The sequence below is a fragment of the Caloenas nicobarica genome, chromosome 18, assembly GCF_036013445.1.
Source record: "Caloenas nicobarica isolate bCalNic1 chromosome 18, bCalNic1.hap1, whole genome shotgun sequence".
NCBI classification, from domain to species: Eukaryota; Metazoa; Chordata; class Aves; order Columbiformes; family Columbidae; genus Caloenas; species Caloenas nicobarica.
In genome coordinates, this window is record NC_088262.1 from 12,816,089 (window position 1) to 12,838,603 (window position 22,515).

At 39.8% G+C, this 22,515-nt stretch overlaps 1 protein-coding gene across 1 annotated transcript in view; it reads right to left on the minus strand.

The window, feature by feature from the left end:
• Window positions 1–22,515, minus strand: part of MYH10 (myosin heavy chain 10) — a 98,802-nt gene that overhangs the window by 25,048 nt on the left and 51,239 nt on the right. The window contains exons 6-16 of the mRNA XM_065647823.1: window positions 19,580–19,672; window positions 15,408–15,471; window positions 13,612–13,710; window positions 12,556–12,699; window positions 12,144–12,239; window positions 8,545–8,663; window positions 7,954–8,106; window positions 7,398–7,571; window positions 5,907–6,080; window positions 4,024–4,138; window positions 267–460 (exon numbers count right to left, since the gene is read on the minus strand). Of these exons, the coding sequence (XP_065503895.1) occupies window positions 267–460; window positions 4,024–4,138; window positions 5,907–6,080; window positions 7,398–7,571; window positions 7,954–8,106; window positions 8,545–8,663; window positions 12,144–12,239; window positions 12,556–12,699; window positions 13,612–13,710; window positions 15,408–15,471; window positions 19,580–19,672 (1,425 nt within the window). The remainder of the gene's footprint in view (window positions 1–266; window positions 461–4,023; window positions 4,139–5,906; window positions 6,081–7,397; window positions 7,572–7,953; window positions 8,107–8,544; window positions 8,664–12,143; window positions 12,240–12,555; window positions 12,700–13,611; window positions 13,711–15,407; window positions 15,472–19,579; window positions 19,673–22,515) is intronic.

Sequence of the window (22,515 nt, forward strand, 5' to 3'; positions counted from 1 at the left end):
CGGGGTGACCTGTGGGGTGTCCTGTGCAGGGACAGGAGCTGGACTCAGTGATCCTGGTGGTCCTTCCAGCTCAGGACATTCTGTGATTCTATGAACTGTCTAAACAAGGTGATGTACAGGGAATACTGAGAAGATATTTACCAGTGTGAAAACTTTGTGAAACCTGGCTTCTGATTTCAAAAGGCAGACAGACAGCACGTCTAACAAAATACATGTAAAAACTCTAATAAAGAGAAAGAATGAGAGGAGTGGTCTGTAGGACATACCCTCTTTTCATGATTTGGAATGATGCAGCGAACAAAGTTGGGATTAGTGTTTCGGAGTGTTGCCATCAGCTTGGTGAGAGATTCTTTGTAGAGTTGGCCAACTGTACGAAACATGCCCTTCTTGGTCTTGTACGCGGAGCCAAAAGCCGTCTCTGTTATTCCAGTGACCTGATCCAGACCCACAATACGATCCACTGGGAAGGAGAAGAGGAAAATAATTAAGTGGACTTTTAATATTTATCAGGTGTAAAGACAGGCAGAAAGAGCAGCAGTAAATGCAGAAGCGGAAGCTTTGTGGAAGAAATGAGGGAGGATGCCACCGAGGGAGGGCAGTCAGCAGGGACCGGGGACGCTGGACAGAAGCAGTGGGACCAGGAGCCACAAACGTAAACAGCAGAACGGTGTAGCTTTGGTAGGTACAAAGTCAAATATCCAGCTCTTTACTTGCAGTTCTACATGAGCAGTAAAGCCATTTTCTTTATTGTAAGTCAACTTTTAGGAGACAGAAAGTTGCCTGGAAACTGGCAATTATTTGAATTCTTACAGTGCAAGAATATTTCTGGGTTGAATATTTGGAATTAGACATCTGTGCATATTTGCTTAAAATGAAAAGTCACAGTAATTACATAGATTAAATCTGAGTTTCACTGAATATTCGAAAGTGGTTTTAAAGCGTAACTATTTACAGAAGAATTGAAAATAATCTTATTTCAGTGACAAGAGAGAAAAACTTATCTGCCAGACTTTTGCTAGTCTGCTATTTTGAAGAATTCTTCGAAGTTTTATATACAACTGCAAAGACCTGCCTAGCCAAAAGACAATTTTCAAAATAGGAACACTGCACACAAAAGCACTTCAAAGCTGCCGTAAAGCATCAGAATAGAAAATTTCTTTGATATTTTTTTTTTTTTAAACATTTTGGGTAAGGATCTCTATGGTTTCTTCTTTAGAAGCACAAATTAGAAAATTGACTGCCATAATTAAAACCTTTAGGCCAAAAACATGAACACGATTCCATGCGCATGTCAACAATTATTTAAACAGCTCACAAAAAAACCCCACCCACAGGTGGCTTAACAGCTTAATAATGATAGTTGGCACTTCTTAGTACTGAGCAAATACAAAACCTATATTGGTTGTCTGTAAAATCCAAGCTGGCCAGCCAGAAACAAGTAACTATATATAGGCTGGAATTTAAATTTTGTGAAGTTATCTTCAAATTCACTCAAACCAAAGCAGAGGGAATTATGCTTTGCTACCAGAATTGTTTTAGTATATGAGAAATAAGTGACAATATATTATTTCATATTCATACTCGACTGGTTTTCAAAAGGCTATAAAGAAAAAATTGAAAATTATAAGCAGAAAAATAGAGGGCAACAAGTTTGAATAATCACTTTTAAGTCTTGCATGTAGTGCAGAGCAGAGCCCAGATCCTCCCCACACTTTTAAACACAAGAATCTAAGCGGCTTATTAAAGTTAGAAGAATAAGTAGGTGGTAAATTGTTCATAAGGTCGTATCCCAAATATTTACTTTGAAGCAGAATTCAGTTCTAAACCAGAAATAGGACAGAGATTCCTGGGAATCAGCCTTACAGAGAATGAATGCAACAGCTTGGAAGGACTAGAAACACGTACCCACCAGACACCACTTACGACTGGACACCATTCAGCTTTGGTTTGGCCAGGCACTTTTAAAAGTTTTGTAAATACATGTGATAATTATGCATCTTTTGTTTTGCTCTGTCCTTCAACTATAGGATGGTTATTTATATTTCAAAGAGGATTATTGAAGTCAAATGTAAGCTTTGCCTATAGGTTAAGAGCAGTCATTGAACAGCGTGGCTGGACAATCACCCCTTGGCTAAAGAACTCAAGCCCTCTACTAATTACTTTAGGAAACACCAGCAGCTATAATGTCATATGTGGTGAAAGGTAAACCCCAGTAAAGATCAGAAAGTCTGAAGGCACAACATTCACATGTGCATATTTCTACACGTGGAGAGAAGAATCCAGGAAAGATGAGGCTGGACAAAATATCTAAAGCATCTTCAAAAAGACATTCCAAATAAATGGATTTGTTGATTTCTTGATACCTCAAAAAACGTGTGCAGCTTCTACAAAGGGAATATTAAAATTAAGAGGTTTTTAAATAAAAGAACAATTCCAACAAGTCTAGAATAAGTGGATTTCACTTACTACCCCCACTACAAGTGCAGCACTCATTGCGATACCTTAATACATGCTCCAGCTCTCCTCTCAAAAACCAAGTCCGTGTTCTAAAACGTTCCAGAGTTTTGTCAATGTTGGACTGCAGAAAGAAGCTTGATAGTGTCAAAGCTGACACATCCTCTCAAATGCTTGGAGCTACCAGAATTATCACTTGAGAAGCAATTCTGCATCTCAACACGGAACTAGGAAGCAACAAACCTTGTTCTCTGCAATGCTTCAATGCAATGCATAAATATAGATGCTATATGTATGCAGCAGCAGCTGAATAGGTATGCACTCGGAGACCGTTTGCCTTGGGGAGGGATACCTAGATTTAGCATGAAATGAAAAGTTCGTGCAAGCCTACGAGCAAAAATGGGTTTTCCTGGAGATACAACGGCCCTGCCTTGAGTCGGCCTATTGTTTTTATATCCATTCACCTGGTGGATCATGAAGACCAGTAATACTGTCATAGAAACAGGCTCTCTGAATATTCTGAATCTCTAAGGCAGAGAAACAGCAAAACAGAAAGAAGAGCAGATACATAAGACACTCAGTTAGTACACAGAACAGGTTTATCAATTGCAAACAGACTTAAGTGTGCTACAAATGCAATTAGGCCACAATATATCCCATGCACCTTTCAATTAGCTGTGGAAGCAGGTTTTGAATATTGAATGTTTGAATAGTTTTAATATTTGGACCAGAACACTTTTGCTTCTGTGTGTGTACTCAAAAGGAAAGAAGATCCCCAACCAAAAAGTTCTTTATATGTTCATTAAAACTGTTCTCTGTAGCTGAACCAAGTATTCCTCAGAATAAGAAGGAAACTCAGTATTAACCTACAGCATCATCTATACTACAAGCTGGAATAAAAGACTACAGGATTTATAGACTATGGCACGTAAATATACTCTGATGTTAAAAACCATGTTAGAGAAGTCCCTACTAAGTATTGATTTGTCTAATTCTGCTTCTTGGAATATTTTGGTAAAAATGCTAAGAAATACTTTAAGCTGATGTGCAGGTAAACCAGCTAAACAGAAGTGTACAGTTAAAATAGGAAAATACTGCATTTGATTTTAATTTGCAGTATCTAAGCACTAACATGGCTGTTAATGAACTTTATTTTAGGAGGTGGAGGTTTCCAGGATCTCACGCACCACTGCACATGAAACGACTGTGCTGGTGCTCACCTAAGACTTTTTATTAACAGCAAGTACCGCCACAGACTTCACTGCAGCAAGTCAAACTAAGAGTCTGGGACACGATTCTACAGATGAAATTTAACGGAGGGTAACAAGTTGTGACTATCAGTTCAAATAATGAACATGAGAAGCAGCTACTCAGAAATGGTACATGTGCAAGGGCCAGTAAGTGCAACCCAGCTTCCTTGTCGGATTTTTGGTGCTAATAGAGAATCTGCTGTAGATATTTACAAAACAGAGGTGGAGGGTGAGGAGGCAACAGGCACAGAAACCCCACCTCATCCAGCAAGGTAAAAAAGTCACTAACAACCTGTGTACTCAGCGCATCTCCTCTTACCATCCTTCCAGAGCTCTGCGACAAACTTGTCAGATGACTGGTGCAAGAGGGTGGCCACGTTGTCATTTAGGGGGTCCATGTTCTTCATCAGCCACTCATCTGCCTTGTAATCCACCTGCAGAGCAGCCACGTTGCACATGATCAGACAGAGCATCAGCTTTAGTTCTCAATTTACCAGCATAAAAAAAAAAAAAAAGCGCTTTCAAAACACTACAGTTTTCCTCCTCTTCTTAATGCCTGCTTGCTATGAGTTAGTGGTGCCTCCTTAGAACAGTTCAAAGTACCACAAAAAGTTGTTATTCTTCCGAAAGAGCAAGTGGAATTTTCTTAAAAATTTAGCAATTTGACTTTTTGCTTACCAATAGTTGGTATCGTTTTTCAGCCTAATGTTATTGCCAAAATAAGGCCTCGCTGTTCACTGTGAAGATGTAAAAACAACTCCAGTATAGATCCTAATTACTTCATCTAAATTACCAGAGAGTAAATTAAGGATGTGCTGCAACCTGATTTTTTTTTATCATTTCACTACAGCAGTTAAACACTTTGTTCTAGAAAGAAAACAAACAAAGCTCTTATCCTGAAATAATCAGTTCTGTGGTTTGCAGTTAAACTATAGCTCAGCAGATGAAAAACCAATGTTACCAACATGAGTTTCATGCCAACCCAAAAGAAAACCCTAAAATTCCATAAGTCCAACAATATCTCTATGTAGACCAGCATGTTTCTGCTTCAAATGAACTGTGAGTTTTCTATTTTTAAATAAGGGCTTTGGAAAAAAAGCCACATTTCACTTCTTCCAGCATCCAAAGCCAAATTAGGTCATCATCTTCATGCTTCTTGCAGGAAAAGCTATTGTACAAACAATTCTAGTTTTGGAGGAAATACACATTCAGATGGAAAACTGAAAAATCTCTCTGTCAGAGGAAGACCTGCAGAACAGAAATGCCCACTCAGTTGGGCAGAAGGAAAACATTCTTCAGAACAATTAGTAGCCAGGCACCAAGTGGTTTTGCTTCGTTTTGATGATCTAAAAGTAACCTTTTGTTTCACAACTAACTTACTATTAACTGCAGTAACAGCGATGATTTCATTATTTTTAATTTACTGGTTTAAATATTGATACAATAAAATATGCGATTTATTTCTTTCTTTCACTTTTTGCTACAATTCTCTAGTTGGCACCACTCACACCAATGAATAGATAACAAGCCATTTGTCCTTTAAATGAAAATTAAAGGATGGCTCTTAATCATTTGCACAAACACTTTATTCTAAATATCAGGCAAAAAGCTGGTACTAGGGTTAAGTTTTAACTATTTATGAAACTAATTACACAGCATGGCCCTATGGAATAGATTTTGAGGGGTTCCACAAAATGCCGACAAGAACTGCACAGGTATTTCATGGGCCTGTGCACATTGCAGCTGAGCTCCGCCCCTCAACAGGAGAAAACAAAGATTAAACCAACAGTAAAAATGAGAGGATATCAGCTCACCTATAAAAGGAGTTATACAGAAAACCTGATGTGAACTGAGGAGATAGAAGTGAAGAAGGTGCAGACAGAGCCCTGCTTCAAGCACCACTATCGACTTGGATACAGCTATTAGGAAGAGATCCCTTTCAATACGAATCCTGAGAAAACTCACCTGTAAGACCTGACAACAAATTTAAAGGAAACTGAAATATTTGCTAAATTTAATATTAGCTTCTATTTTTCAGTTCTATTTGGTAATGAAGGTTCCATCAAAGCACTCCTGAATATGTTCGAGAAAATGAAACAAGACCACTCTCCCGCAAGAGTACTTCTAAATTCGGTAGCTATACTGCATAGTACTTTCCCCAAACCAACATTTCTAACCAAGTATTTAATATTTAACCCTTACCTTCCCTGCGTAGTGAATAATGCAGAAATCTGCTTTGTCCTTCAGCTGTCTTGGCTTTTGGAACTTGGAGTGGGTTCCTTGCTCTTGGACCAACTTTTCCACAAACGTCTTGTCAGTAGCTTTAGGGAACCAACATTCTTCATCAAGTAGCGCTAAAACGCCGGGAGGGTTTGCCTGAAATTCAGTTGGATTTAATCTCTGTTAATATCCCTTCCCTTGCCATTTAATTTAAGCACTCGATTTGAAGGTTCGCTTATTCTTGAAATTAAGCAAGGAACAAGCAATGTCTGTATTTTACAGCTGTAGAACTGTTGGACAGGATTATTTTCCTCAGGGAAGACAGACTGATGTACACAGGAAAGCAATAGAAAAAAAAAGAGTTTCTAATAATTCATACTTCAAAAGTTTCTACTGAATGTAAAGTTTACACATTTGAAGAGAGATGTTTCTATGTGCCTGCAACATGGCATCACCTACCTCATTTACAGAATGGTTACAAAGCTAATGACATTTGCTTTTTAGGGGGAAAAAAAAAATATCAAGTAATTTGATGCATTTTTAGGATATTCACCTAAACACCTGCATACTGAAAGCATCCATGCTTACCCCTCACAAGGCTTTATGGCAGAGATTTTACCTTCCAAAGAGGCAGAACCTTCTGGAGTTCCACACTCAAAGCCCAAACCTTTGATAACTGAAACAAGATTTCCCTTTTCCTACTCTGAAGACAAACAAGAACAAGGCTCATGGGCTTTTCTGCTCCTCAGAACGCACAGCGTCATTGGCGGCTTACGTGTACTCTAGAATACGCACACAGAAATGCAGAGGGTAGTAACTGCAATGCCCTACGTTTAATTTAAAAGGTCATAAAATAATTTTGACAGCATAGTTGTAAGGTGTGAAGAACAAGAACTTTCAGGAACTATGATCTTTGTTCTCCCCCAACCCAACTGCTCCTCCTGCTCTTTGGAGCCTCTTCAGCTTCCAGAGATGAAGCAACCAGACGAATGTGTTAACAAGCAGAGTGATTAAAACCACCTTTAAGGTACTGTTTTCCTATTTGCAGATATATGGGGAAAACTCTACCCTAAAGGAAGTTTCATGAATTTTGCTGTTGTTTTCAAATGCAAAAAAATCACCATAAATCTTGAAAAGCTTTGAGTCACCACTATAGAGCTCCTCTAACACAACGGCATGGTTTAATATAAAAGTGAAAGGACTAAAGACTTCATTAGTACTAGGAAAAAAAAGTATGAAATTAGTAGCTTAATATCTTTAGCTCAGTGTTCCACCCTAACATCAGGGCAAAATCCTGTAAGGATAAATCCTTTTACTAATTTATAGACTTTGCATTTCAGCATTCAAATTAATTCAGTTTTTGTGAAAGATCTGCAAGAAATCTCTGCACAGTCCTACAATTTTCAGGCAGTAAAAGAGAAACGCAGAAGCCTAACCTCTTCTCCTCAGAGCATTATTTATGCACAAACTTACAGGTCTTTCGATTAAGTCAATGCAAGGCTGCAGATCCAGTCCAAAGTCAATGAAATTCCACTCGATGCCCTCTCGCTGGTACTCCTCTTGCTCCAGGATAAACATCGTGTGGTTAAATAACTGCTGAAGCTTCTCGTTGGTGTAGTTAATGCAGAGTTGCTCAAAGGAGTTCAACTACAAAAATAACATTAGTAAGCAAGAATAATTGAGTGACAGGATTTACCACCTATCTGGAAGTCAAAAGTTTGACTGTACAAGGAAATACCCCCAAGGCCTGCAACGCTCATATTGTAAAGGAAACTGGAAAGAGCATTATTCAAATCGCTTACATTCCCCGTTAGATAGAATTAAACTAATGCATAGTAGGAAAAACCATTATGTAGAAAAAAATAATTTACACATAAGTACGATTTTTTTGCACTTTAATTTAAGGTTCTCAAAGCATTTGCACACTACAAAACAAAACCCTCCTGCAGTCTCAGAATGTGCAGGCATTTAGTCCCGAACGCACAGTAACAGGGAAAAGAAAAATCTGATTAATGGTGTTTTGAGGTACCTCAAAGATTTCAAACCCGGCAATATCCAGAATCCCAATGAAAGATGCTCCCTGTCGTTTGGTCCTGTCCAAAGCTTTATTAATGCGGTGAACAAGCCAGCGGAAGAGCCGCTCATAGGTGGCCTTTGCCAAAGCTTCCACTGCAAAGTCTGCCTGAAAATCCAAACAGGAAAACTGGAGAAGTCATCGAAAGAACACAGACACGGATGCTATCACAAATAACTAAGGAACAGAAGCAGCTTAATGGGGTTAATAGCAGAGGAATGAAAACAAGCAGTAGAAACAGTGAGCAGTTTGATTAACGTTATGAAATACTCGTTTTTAAAAATGTTTCAGAAAAAAAACCCAAAAGCTCTCTGTGCATTTAATATGTACAACGACTACACTGAAGGATCAAAGTAGCAGCAGGTCAAGGAAGTGGAAAGGTTCCTTCTATTCTGCTATTGTCTTTTATTAGACGTTCTTATATGGTAAAAATCAATAAGCTTAAACAAAGCCACTGGCAGTACACACTCAATGCCCATTTTCTGTAATAAGAGCTAAGCAGGACAAGGTACAATTTCACTTCATCTTTAAAGCATCACAACTTACTTGTTCTTTGGTCTGGGCTTTCTGCACATAGTCTCTGCCCACCTTGATGCGCGGGGTGAGGATGGCGCGGGTGAACTCCATGACGTTCATCCCCAGGAGGTGGCAGAGCTTCTGTGCCACTGGAGAGCAGAAGAACACACGGAAGCGCTGAAATCCTCACCAGCAACATCGGGACAATGAGCCAGTGACAAAGGCCGTCATGTGCCCGCTTAAAAAATGAACCGCCATCCACAGTGGTGGTTTGGGTGACGCACAGTTTGGTGACACACACCTGTCCCGGGGACAGACCCCCCTGCCCAGCCCTCCCAGCACTCGCTGGAACCTGCGCCGAAGCACAGAGCTGGGAACGCTGGGTGTTCATCACATCACAGGGAGGGCATGTACCAGTCCATAGCCCAGGTGCAAACGTCCATTTGGTTACTTTAAAACGGAAAATGCATTTTCTCATCTCCAGAAAAAAAACCAGACAGTGTGAGGACATCACACAACTCCATCACACTAAAGGTTGCTTAAAAACTCTGTTTCGCTTTTATCAGCTACACCAGTGTTATGCTGCTGTCACAGACACTGTTTAAGCAGTTCACAACATGGTTTGTAATGTTTTATAGAGAACAATATTTTACATAGAGCAGCAATGCAAGCAGCAGCTTTCCTTAGCATGAACTCTCCTGGTGTCACACTCATTACATGAAATAACCATCATTACATATTCTTGCTGCATCAAACCCTTTTTCTAAATCATTTTTCCCATAGGTTAGGTGTTTCTGATTCCATACTTCTAAAAATGACAGTGACACCAAAGGTATTTTTAGGTTCGGGTAAGTGTTACCCTTCAGCAGGGCCCTCCACATTGCCAAGTATTTAACCCCTTATCTTTGCAACCTGACAGCTCCTCCTTTTACTGTCAAAACGAAAAAAAAACCAAAACATTTTTACAAATCAGCCTTGGAAATTAGATTTTCATCCCACTATATAAGAGCTTCCTCTGCATTTTTTTCTTGCTGATACTAAAAACACTATTTACTACTTGCTCATAATGTTGAGATTCTCTGTCTGTCTATATATTCATTAGAAGGGTTCATGAATCAACACACAATTTAATCAGTGAATTTAGGGTAGCATCACAAATTAAGCACTCTCTTCACTTTAGCTGCACACAGGACCATTTCTGAGCTTTGACTATAGAAATATACATCAGCACATCAGAAAAAACTTACAGCCTTAGGTGTCAAGCAGCAAATGCTGTCAGGATCTTTAAAAAAAACCCAAGAACTTGAAAATATTAAATAGCCATGAGCATCGGCTTGGTACTCTGGCATGACAGATACCATTGAAAGGATATTACACTTTTTTAGGAGGAGGGTTTTTCCCCCATGCAGCACTTCAAACACTACACTCAGCTCCTTTTTCCTGAACTGTAATATGGAATTTATTGTCCCTACCTTTCCAGTTTGTAGCAAACCACAGCTTAGGTAACAATAACAATAATAAACCATAGCGGAGGTAATACTACAAATCTCATCCTATTCAGACACTGAAGGAGGGTACAGCCAGCAGTTCAGAGCTTTGACTGAGGGAAACAAAACCATTTTCAAGCCAAAACGATCACTTCTAAGCATAGGACTGGTTGTAACTGCAAAAGTTCTTTTGAAAAGGTGCAATTGTAGAAAGCCCTGACTATCCTCACTTCTGAGGGGTGACCTCATCAATGTTTATAAATATGTAAAGGGTGGGTGTCACGAGGATGGAGCCAGGCTCTTCTCAGTGACAACCAATAGTAAGGCAAGGGGTAATGGGTTCAAGCTGGAACACAAGAGGTTCCACTTAAATTTGAGAAGAAATTTCTTCTCAGTGAGGGTGCCAGAGCCTGGACCAGGCTGCCCAGGGAGGTTGTGGAGTCTCCTTCTCTGGAGACATTCAAAACCCGCCTGGACGCCTTCCTGTGTAACCTCATCTGGGTGTTCCTGCTCCGGCAGGGAGATTGGACTGGATGAGCTTTTGAGGTCCCTTCCAATCCCTGACATTCTGTGATTCTATTACTATTGGGTTTTGGATAAGAAATTCTGAATTATTAGAAAGCAAAATATACTGAAAAGCTTGTATCACACTTGAAGCATGAACCTTATGAGGTCGCTGATGAACACCCTGCTCTTTCAGCAGAAAAGCTTCTTCCAAAGCTGGTAAGTGTGGAATAATTCTCTAAATACAGCTTCTCCCTCCTCTTCATCCAGGAAGGCTATAAGGTTTTCTTGCCATCTCTTCTATCCATGCTTGAAATCAATATTTTTTAATCTATTTTTATTATCTATAAGGTAGAATTTGCCTTCCATATTCCTTGAATAGGTTCACATCTCCACTACCCAAATTCCTTCCCATCTATGGAGATGCTGACCTGACCTACTGCAAACACACCTCTAAATGAGCTGAATCGCTATCGAGACACTTATTTCTCTGGAGGATGCTAAAGAAACTCATTACAGTGAGATGTGACTATGGATGAGAAGTGAGAGATGAGTCTCATAGGTACAATAGCAAAGACCACATAACCGAATAATTTTTTAAATGCAAGAAAACAGAAAGATGCTTTAACTATGATCTGAGCTTTTCAGCATCTTTGCTTTACAATTCAGAATTTTCTATCCAGTATTAGAAATATCCAATAGTACAACATATTTATAGCCAATATTCTAATTACAAATTGATGTCCAAAGTTCCAACCGTCAGGCAAATACTGAGTCAGTGACTACTGAATTTTAATCCATAGCTGCTTGCTGGAGCACTTTGGGCTGCAGGTGCTGCCCTGAGAAATGACAAAAATTGGGGACATTGCAAGCAAACTACCTGCACAGCAATTTAGGACATTTACAAAATGAGACACAGACAAGAATTGGAGTTGTGCACACGCAGCAGGTCCTGTGAATGATGGTTCTTACTGCCCTTTCAACTGGTGTCAGTTCTCAAAGCTGACTTTCCATGAGAGCATTTAAAAGGCTGGTACTGAAGAACTAAATTAAAAGCCTGAGATCTGCTTCGGCAGCAGCAATCTTTTTTTAGTGCAGAAATACACTCCTCAAAATGCTGATCACATTGCAGGTACCAACTGATAAATCTTAGTCACACTGCGGTGCCACTTCAGAAATCAGATTTTTCTAAATACAGCATTCTTATGTTCAGCCGTTTCACTATGGAAGTTGTGCTTGGCTCCAGGGCTCTTACCATGGGCAAGAAAAATGTTGTCAAGACCCAAAGAAAACAAGCTGATTTAAGCACACACTTTTTCCTGGTGCTTAAGTCTTATAGCTATCTAGCTATAAACAGGACTACAACTGAAATACTTCTTCAAGGTTTAGAAGCAATGCAAACAGCATAAATTCTGTTGATGGATACTTAAATTTGTCTGCATTATGAGAATGGAAGAGGACAGTTTAAATCATTGCTTGTGGGCTACTACCATAACAGTCATGGCCTCTTTTTAGCACAGAACCTATCGAGGAAGCTCCTAAGACTGTTCTGCACTTTCAAAAATATGCACTAAGCAAACGGCAGGAAGAAAACTACAGCTCAAGTTAAAAGAAGCCGTACAAACGCGATCAACTTACCGGTATTCTCTGGCATAGAAGCTTGATCGGTATTTCTCTCCTTCTTAAAGGAAATATTCCCAAATTGTAGCACTGAAGACACCACTTTCAGCATTGCTGTGTTAACAAAAGACATATGCAACAATTTAATTGAAGAAGGCCCAGCTTAACAAATTTTTCTTCTGTTACTTGTGTCACTTTCCTTCCAAATTCAAAATATGACTTCAGAAAGGAAAGAAAGTTTGCACTGTAGTTTTAGGGCAAACAGCTTTAATTCAACTCTAGGTCATGTCAAGCAAACATTCGCTGCAGGCTGTCAAGACACCGAAGCAACATTAAATTTGACGACATTAGACAAACAAGCGTGCGTGTGTGTGTGCGCGCGCAAGAGAAAAAAGTACACTTTAAAAATCCAAAAGGCTCAATAACTTACACAATATCTCATCATGCGAAAATCCCATGATGTGCATGGCCTCCATAGTCTCCTGAAAGTTATCTTTGTCTTGTTGCCCAGGAATGGGGATGTAGCCATTAGATAGAAATCTGTAATTGTTAAATCCTTCAAGCAGCAAGTCAGCTGTAGTGGGGGGAAGAAGAGACGGAAAAATAAGCTAAAAATGCCATTCACATCCAGAGTCACATCCAAACTATGCTTGGCAAAATCCGCTGGTCAAATATGGCTACAAGCCATTACACCAGCTTCTGAAACTCTAAAAATAAGAATGTACCTTAGAAGTTGAAGCCTGATGCCCTGAATCTTTATCTGTAGAAAACTACACGAGCTTTTTAATGCATTAAGCCTGTAAACAGAACATTACCCGACTCAGATCTAGCATAATCTCAAATCCCTATCTGGAATATCCTAAATGTAGTATCTCTATTGAAAGGTGACGGACACAGGCCGAAATGGCGTTAGGTGTTGGTGATTACCACATGAAGGATGCTGAACACCAGTTTATCTCCTACAGGAGGGGGAAGTGTGGATCAGCTCTCTGAAGTTTGTACCTTCATATAGTTTTGCTTATCACAACCTCACAGAAATTCCTAGTTACCAAGGGAAAAAAGAGCAGAAGATAACGAATATAGTACTTCAATGGCTGAAGAAAGACCCAGGGTTTCATTATGTTTTAGTAAAACGGCTGCTTTTCCACTCAGTTTGAAGGCATGGGCCAGAACAGATAGAGGGTCACTGCCAAACGGGTTTATTGTTTATCAGCTGGAGGCATTGCAAGTTCAAACCAGTGATTCCCAGCCAGACACTGACCAAACTGAACTTTATCATGTAGGAGCCGTTGCTTGAAATGCAAGAGCTGCTTGACAGCATATTTGATAAAACACAGAAGTTATTACAAAACAAAGCCACCTGGCTTCTCATTCTTTTTCTAGAACTCACTGTTTCAAGACCAAGGAATAGCTCAAACACAACTTCATTAACACTGAAATAACAAACAAGACACACGGAAGCAACAAAATGAGATTCTCTACTTACACTTGAGGTGTTCTCCTGCTCCAGCTAGTAGCTGATAGAAGATATGAAACGTCCGCTCATCTTTAGCCTGACGAACAGCACGAGACTTTTCCAACAGGTCTAATTGTTACTAGTCAAGGATCTTCTACAATTTTGAGTTAAAAACATCCAATGCAAACAAACTCTCAAAGCAGGCTATGTAAGCACTTTAAGACCAAACAGATCCTAATAGCTCTTAATAGAACGTAATAGAATAGTAATTGTAGGCCTATGTCCAATATGAATTTTGTGCAACTTTAAATGAGATTTCAAATTCAGACTTGTAGAAACCCACAATTAATTCCAGTAAACTCGTTTCTTGGGTGTTGGCTGCATTTCCTTGCTACCTGCAGCTGACAGTTGCCTGGAACGGATGAGCTGAAGTCCAAGCAGGAGGACGCGCTGCCCATTCTTTTTCAATCACTTCTGCTAAGGTCAGGGCTGAACTCTTCATACCAAAAATCCAGCAGCTGCTGAACTCAAAAGTACTTTACCTGAACTGTATTTTTCATGTCTTTCAAGCACTGCATTTTTACATACAACCTGCACTGCTGTTAAATGGCTCCCAAACTCCATTTGGGCAGCAGATAGCATCTCATAAGGTGTAACGTTATTTAAGTTTTTATTTCTTGATAAGTCATATTGTAAAACAAACATGGGATGGGGATTTGAAATGGCACAGGTTACAGGCAAAGATGAGCTCTTGTGATAAAGAAAAAATTCCCTAAGATGTAAGTTCTCCTATTTTCACAAAGCTCTAGGCAAAAAAATTCATCTGAGCTTTCATAACAGCAAAAACTGCCTTCACTCCTGTGCTGAATGAAAAAAAACATTTATCATTAAAGCATATTTTGAATACCTACAGAACTTCCCAGCCTTATTGGGAAATTATATTTTGTGACACTTCCAAACATTCAATGCACTTAAAAATTAAGCAGTTTCCCTCATAGCAACAGAATGAAAGCTTGGCTGCAGCATTGTTCATGATTAATACTCGCATATTGTTTACCAGGACTTCCGATTTCGTAATTTTATGACCACCCTACTGCTATTCCCCCAGAAAACAGCCTAAACAAACTAAAATAAATTACAAGTTATTTGTAGTATAAAGAAAATAACTTTAGAGAAGGGCTTTTAGCACAAGTATTTTCACTTGTTATTACACAATCATAAATAAAAATGAACCTTAAAGCTAAAACTGAATTAGGCTTCAGTATTAACTGCTAGTAGGTGTTGTGTTATTGAACTTAATGTTGGTATCCAGAAGAAGACCTAAGAAAACAGAAGGTTTCTCAGCACTTCCAGCTCCATCACTTTCTAACCAGCATCAGCTCCTTCTGCAGCGCAGATGAGTGGAACCACAGCATTTGGCACAACGCAGCGGCTCAGCTCCTCATTAGGAAGGTGTTTTGGTTTTTGTTGTGGGTTTTTTTGTGGTTTTTTGGTTGGTTGGTTGGTTGGTGTTTTTTTATTCTAGAAATGTTCATAGAGCAAGCACATTTCAAATGGTTTCCCTATTTAACATACCCTGGTTTTAAGGCTGGTTTGAAAATCCAGCGGATTTCCGAGTGCGAAATTTGGGGATATCTGATTTCTAAGCACTAGAAGGCAACGCTGATTTTGTGATATTCGATCAGCTGTTTTGAAACAAAGGAAGATGTTGTCAAAGGAATGTAGAAGTGTGGTAACCTTTCAGTGCATTCCAATGAATTCTAGGGTTAAAAGCAAAATAACCGGAAAACTTGCATTTTACAATGATGTGGCATGAAGTAGGATACATGTCTCAATGTTGGCCCCGACAATATAACCAGTAACATCAAAGTTAATCCTAATGAACTTGCCCTGCAAAGAAAAGAGATTTTTTTGTAATTACTATTTTTAAGACAACACCACTCCTACTTGCATTCACATAACAAGCATTTCACACAAGTTCCAACAAAAGCTTTTCCCTTCAATGTACTCGGCCATCACTGCAATGGAATGAGTTACTCTGCACACAAATGCTTCCTGAAGATTAAAGAACCCGTATTCTTGATACATCTGTAACTCGGACTTACGAAAAACTTTGGAAAGCGAAGCTCAGTTTCTCACACTGACCAAACACAATGTCTAAGGCTGGTAGCAACACTTAGATTTTAAGATTTCTATAGCGCCTTTAGGTACCAGTAAGTTTGCTTTATCGGCAGCAATCCTGACTTTGTGTGCTGCCCAGCTTTATTTCCATTTTTTTAAACCAGGACGGCTGCTCTCAGCACACCCTCTCTCTTCCAGCCGTTGGTAAAGAAAGGACTAAGAGAAGCAATATACTGATTTCTTGCACATACGCCTGCTTATCTCTCCAAAGGACCAAATAAAGAATACAATCCCTACATGTAGAGCAGCTCTTGGAAAGCAAGTGAATATATTAAAGTACTTTTAAGCCACATCTGTTCCCCAACCTGATGGGTCACTGTTCTATGAACATTCTAAACTCAGAGTTGGATGCATTTAACGGCACCATTACTGTATTTCAAGGTTGTGCTCATGAAACTGTTACGTATTCCCCTGGTTGCAAACACGTGAAGAAAACAGTGGGAACCCAGTGCCTGCCCCGGGCTCTGCATTTTCAGTGCATCTCATTTCCACATTTCTCTGTCCACATGCAATCAGGTTTTGGAGATCAGGAGCATCACAGCAGTTTGCTAACAACTGTCTAAATGCTTCTTCTGATGGTACCTGCACAAAGCCCTCTACTAATACACAATATTTTGCAGGGGCCTTCTGAGGACTCATCAAATCAGCATCCAAATCCTGACTTATCTCAAGTCTAACTGATTAGTGCCATTAGTTCATTAAAGTCAATTCTTGTTTGGCAGATCCACTCAGCTCAGAGACTCTCCTATTCGTTTTTATGTTAAATATTCTACTCGACAAGCTTGTAGAATATATGCATTTTAGCAACGGCCCGATCTAGTAGGTGTATGTTGTGGGGTTTATGGCCATGCTGCAGACTTACACCTGCATGAGTTGCTGCAATCATTTTAGCTCTTGCACCTTCTTACCAGAACACCCTGCCCTTCTCCTCCACTTCCCCAGTAAAGTTTATTCATGTCAAAAAGATTTGTGTGCACAAGACCTACCATGTTTCTCCCCCAGCCACATCAGTGAATCCAGAGAAAGGTCTAACCCAACTACCAGCCTGATCTTGACGTACTCCCAGAGCAAATCAATTGCTCTGTGACTGCGGTTTGACACAGAATCACAGAATCATTTTGGTGAGAAGAGACCCTCAAGATCATCGAGTCCAACCATAACCCACCCCTGGCACTACTCCCTGTCCCTGAGAACCTCATCTCCATCTGTCCAACCCCTCCAGGGATGGTGACTCCAGCACTGCCCTGGGCAGCCTGTTCCAATGCCCCGCAGCCCTTGGGGGAAGAAATTGTTCCCCAGATCCAACCTCAACCTGCCCTGGTGCAACCTGAGGCTGTTTTCTCTCATCCTGTCACTTGCTACTTGGGAGAAGAGACCAACACTCTCTATGCTACAACCTCCTCTCAGGTAGTTGTAGAGAGCAATGAGATCATCTTCAACTCAAAGTGATTTCTCCAAGTTTTCAGAAAACTGGTGGAATACTTTAAATTAGCACCAATGGTTAATCCCTCCTGCTTAATCCGCAGTTGGGTTGGAAAGCCAGTGGCACTACAATGACCGAGTCAAGGAACAACGTTTGTGTTCAAGATGCCCTGTAAGGGACCAGCACTTGAACTCAGAGTTCTGAGTATGAAGGAACAGAATAAGCTCAGCCTGTAACTGATGTATTTACACTTTTTGCTTAGTAGCAATTCCAAAAAGCTGTGTTTATAACTGTTACAAAGAATGAACTGACTTTTTACTAAAATTCAGTCCATAAACTAGACATAATACACGTGTCAGCACTGGCATGGCAAGATTGGCAGCTGACAACTTTTTACCCAGAATGGGCACCACAGATCCTTCTTAGAATGACACAGTTCGAATTTGCTCTGTTACACGTGAAAACAAACGAGGCACTACAAAAGGTCTAGCCAGTGGCTTTTTCTGATCTAATTCAGAACCACTTAACTCTGTTTCACCCTTAAAAGTTATCTAATTTCTGCCATCAAGTTACCAGTTCCATGAATAAAAACCAAGAGGCAACGCAGTGATTAAATGAGCATCCCACACACCCCCTGCTTCAAAGAAATCTACACTGGAGAGATCGCTTCGCTAGCTCATCTTCTCAAAGCAAAATATTAATACATCCTTTAACTAGCACTGGCAAATCTTGCTATGAAATCTTTAATTGATCAGTTAGAGCCTGTAGTGGTGTTCATCTAACAACTGAATTCTGTTTACACTCTTGTTATAGAAATAAGTACATGGCTTTGTAAAACCACATTAGAAGGAAGCATTTAGTCCTGCAGCATGAACCCAACAAGCCCATGACAAACTAGAGACTTTATTTCCAGAAACACAAGAGAACAGCTTTTGGCAGACAAAAACCAATTGATTTGACACTAACTAGCCTTATTTCAGTCCAGTCTGGTACTATCGGCGAGCAGAGAACAGGCTGTACCTCTGTGTGGCACAGTGACAACCGTCAAGCCTGTACAGGCTGAACAACAGTACTTCTCACTCGGTGGGAGGATATATATTTTTTAAGTCAGGTTTTAAAATGGTTGTTGCTAAAGATTTTTTTTTTTTTTTTTCTGCATGAGATGACACCATCTGGAGTGCATTATACTTGCTGCTTTATAAAAATAGAGCTGGAGCCATCTTGAGCAATTATGTTCACAATGGCAACGCAGACTTCAGTGTAATACAAACCAGATGCTAACATCTTTTAGCAAAAAAGTATCTTCATTAAATTAGTACAATCTTTGATGGATTCAAGATGGGTAACAAAGTAGAATTACTGTGCAGTGAAACCTGTTGATATCATAAGTCCTATACCAAACAAACATAAGCATCAAACAATATCATAAATAATGTGGCTATAAAATTACCAAAGTTGAATTTCTACAGCACTCTGCTCTCCCTTCTTGATTGAAAAGGCTATTTAAGGGATTTAGTCATACAGTTTTCCAGAGTCCTTATCACTGGAGCCGAGTTCATACATTATAAATTTAAGCAACTGTTGAAATGTCAAGGCAGCCAAGAAAGCTTTCATTTGTTCTGTAAATTTCAGTTTTGTTCGCACAAGAAAAAAAGATTTAATGCCTCCTATACAGTTTTAAAGTTGTAGTAAAAGCATCTTTCCCCTGAAGCAGGAGAGGCTTTTTTTTCCTTCAAAGGAAAGGAAGTTTTAAGAAGTGGTAATTAGCTGTTCACCCTGAGTTCCACCACTATTTTTAAAACAATGCAACACATCTCAAGTCGTTATCTGCCCCTGGAACAGCATGTGAAACAAGGCATCAACCCAACAGAAACATCAACCAGCAACAAGGGTGCCCAACACCTTGAATAAGTCCCTTACTGTCTTTTTGGCTTTCCTTCAGTAAAGCAGTCGGAGAGGTTTTTAAATGCAAGTTTTATGTTATTTAAAAAAATTGATAAACCAATCACTGCTACTGACAAGAAGGCAACGTATTCAGCCAAATTCCATGTCGATGCTCCCTCGTGCTTCATAGTAGTTCAGCAGTAATTTGTGCCCGCAAGTCCCAGTCCAGCTGCACGGCACAGTTGTATTTGTTATACTGTGAACACTACTGGCAATTCAAGGATGGTTGAGGTTGGAAACTGAGTACAATGAAAGATTTTGCCCAGAGCCAGTGAGAACGCATCTGCAGTGACTCCAATACAGCGCAGAAAACATTGTAGAACCTAAATTTGTGGAGCAAAGAGAAGAACGAAAGCTTCTGATAATAATTAGATAAATTCCTAAAAAGGTAATTTCTCCATAAACAGTAATCCAGATGTACAGACTTGAAAGAGAAAAGGAGTAACTCACAAAGCGGGAGGAGTTGTCGTTTTTCACTGTCTTTGCATTCCCAAAGGATTCCAGAATGGGATTTGCCTGAAGAAGCTGACGCTCCAGCTCCCCCTAAAAACCACACAAACAGAAAAATAACCAGACATGAGCACAGTGCACAGGAAGTTCAGGGTTCCTATATTCTGCTTCTTCCTGACAGTTATTTTACCCAGGCTGTGGCAGTGGCACTACCTTCACAACGGGATCATCATTTTTCACCACACTTCTAAATCCGATGACAGTCTCCTTCATCCAGGGAAGAATGTGCTTTGGTTTTTTAATTTTTTAAAACACACATACACAAACAGAGTAGTGACTGAACAGGACTTAACAGATGTTGCAATTCATTGGACACGGAAAAGAAAATTCACATTTAGGGCTAATGAAATCAGGCACAGACTTGAAACGCTGAAGAGGAAAAACTGATTTAATTGCTTTAAGATCTTAGAGCAAGGTTATTCTTAAACTTCTCATTTAGTGATTTTACATTATAGCTACTTACTTGCAAATCAGTTGGACAGTAATTTTCAATCAGCCCGACATTGTTATCAGCACAACCTGGCTGCACCCGAGAATCGGCAAAGGGAACCGAGCAACACCAAAGACAAAGAGCATTTCCAAATTGCTCAATTCAGCCAACATTGCTCAGTGTGCTTAATGCATTTTTTTTAATAAATAAAGAAATAAAAATCTTTAAGTAGACATCAAAGTACTTATCTTCAGGAATTTTTAGAATTGTTGTCCATGAGGAGGTCTGCTAGCAAAAAAAAGTCTGTGCTGCTTCCATGAGCCCAGGAGGCACGTATGCGTGCAGGGAAATATGATATTGTGTGCCTGCTCTGAAGGATGGTTTAAAAAAAAAAAAAGTGAAACTGTCTGGAATGTAGTCTCAAAAACTGACGTTTGTGTTCATAAACCTGCTTTTTCCAATTATTTTTAGCATAGATGAATAAAGACCCCAGAATGAGCATCAAAGAATGGGAAATGTAAATCTCTTAAGGCTTCCAGATGAGGTCAGTTCTTACATAGGAGTTTTTAAAATTCCCTAGTTAACACCTAAAAGAGGCTTTTATTTGTATACTGAAATATATTTCCAGTCCTTTGGGAAACTAATGGCTGCTTGTACTTTAATGCGACCTTAAGTTATCTGCTCAAAACTTGCTTACTTCCAAATATATTCCCTTGGGGACTACATATTCTCCGCAGTAACTAAAGAAGAAATAAATGTGTAAGACTTAGCCCAGAGCACACTAAACACTTCTCGGGCTGCAGTGCCTATATGTCTACCAACATTGCAGTTCTCAGGAGCACTTTTAAAATTGCAAATAAAATTCACAATTGGAAAAAAAAAAATAATAATAGATCCCTGTTTTAACCACTATATACACGTGTGATTTATATTCTAAAAGTTTCCTATGTAAAGGCAGCAGACAGTGGGAAAGCGTTTGCTCAGGCCGTTTCTCCCGCTCCCCTCTCCCAGCCACGCTGTTCAGCTCCTGCTGAGAACTGGGGTAAAAACGAGAATGTGCTCACTGTGCTGTACACGGCTTGAAATAAACCACGTCGTGTACAGAAAACACAGCAAGCATGTCACAGCTAACATTGCAAATTCTAGCTGTTCTGGAAAAGAAAGCACACCGGCTTCCAAACTCATCTCTGCAGAAGGTCCCTGTGCCCTGTGAGACTCTCGGCGTGGACACGCGGCGTCCACGCGGTAAAGTGCTTAATTGAGCTTAAAATGAAAACCTTAATTGCGTTTTGTGCAGAGGAACTTCTGCAATGCATCGTAAAATAATTTCACTCATTCACCAGCTGAATGTAAAAAGTTCTTAGCAGCTCATTTTTACAGTCATCTAAGGATTTGCAGAAAATATTCAGTTGGGTCCTCAGATGTGGGTGAAAACCGTGAGAACGAACAGAGTGATCGCAGCCTGGCCAGCCTGTAGTTTGCACTTGAGAGTAGGTTTGTTGTAGCCATCACTGAGAAACAGCAAAACCTCTTAGCACTACGGAAAGTCCATTCTGATTTACAAGTTTTCATTTCTAGATGGACTGCTTTACAGCCAAAACCCAATTCTCTTTTTTAGAAGCGTTCAGTGCTTTGGAAAGAGCGTAAATTTGTCCTGTGGGCATGTCTCTGCGGAGACCTCTAAACAGAATTTGGAAAAAGCAGTATTGCAGGATTGGAGAAGTGAAGTCATGCAACATTTCATGCAGGGCAACACTGAGATAAGGACGGGTTATTGTCTGAGTTTCAGAAAAACCAGCGTCTGTGAGTTGGCTCATCGGGGTGAGGCGGGGGAGACCACGCGCTACTCACACACAACAGGGATCCGCTCTGGAGTTCAAGGTGACATTGGAACAGAAATGTTAATGATTATGGTTTATGCAGTATCAACACGTCTGGATTAGCATGTTTCCACTGATACATTTAAAACATTTGCCCACAAATGGTTTGTTCAACCCTGACATGCTAAGTCTAAGCAAAAGGAGAGTTAAACTAAACACTGCTCTGTCTATTTTTGGAACAGAGAAATATTTTAGTAAAAAACCCTTAGAATCGACTGAGGTTTGCAAGGAGGGAGGATTAGGTTAAGTACTAAGAATGTCTGTAACTTCTGAAAATGAGACCACGGGCTCAGACACGTGACTGGGTTACAGAAGTTTAACAAGGTACCACACCGCAGCAAAGGCATCACAGCTGTCCACGGGATTTCTTTTTGCTTCCAGTATACCAGAGCTAACTTAAAATTTCTTTTATTATTTTCTTTTCCACTACAGTTTAAGTTGCATTACAGTCAGCTTTAAAAAAAAAAAAAAAAAAAAAAAGTAAAGGGAAGAATACGACCAGCTAAACTAACTCATGATCGCTTCTTCAGTTACCAAGCCCTGGATACACCACACGGAGCTGGTGT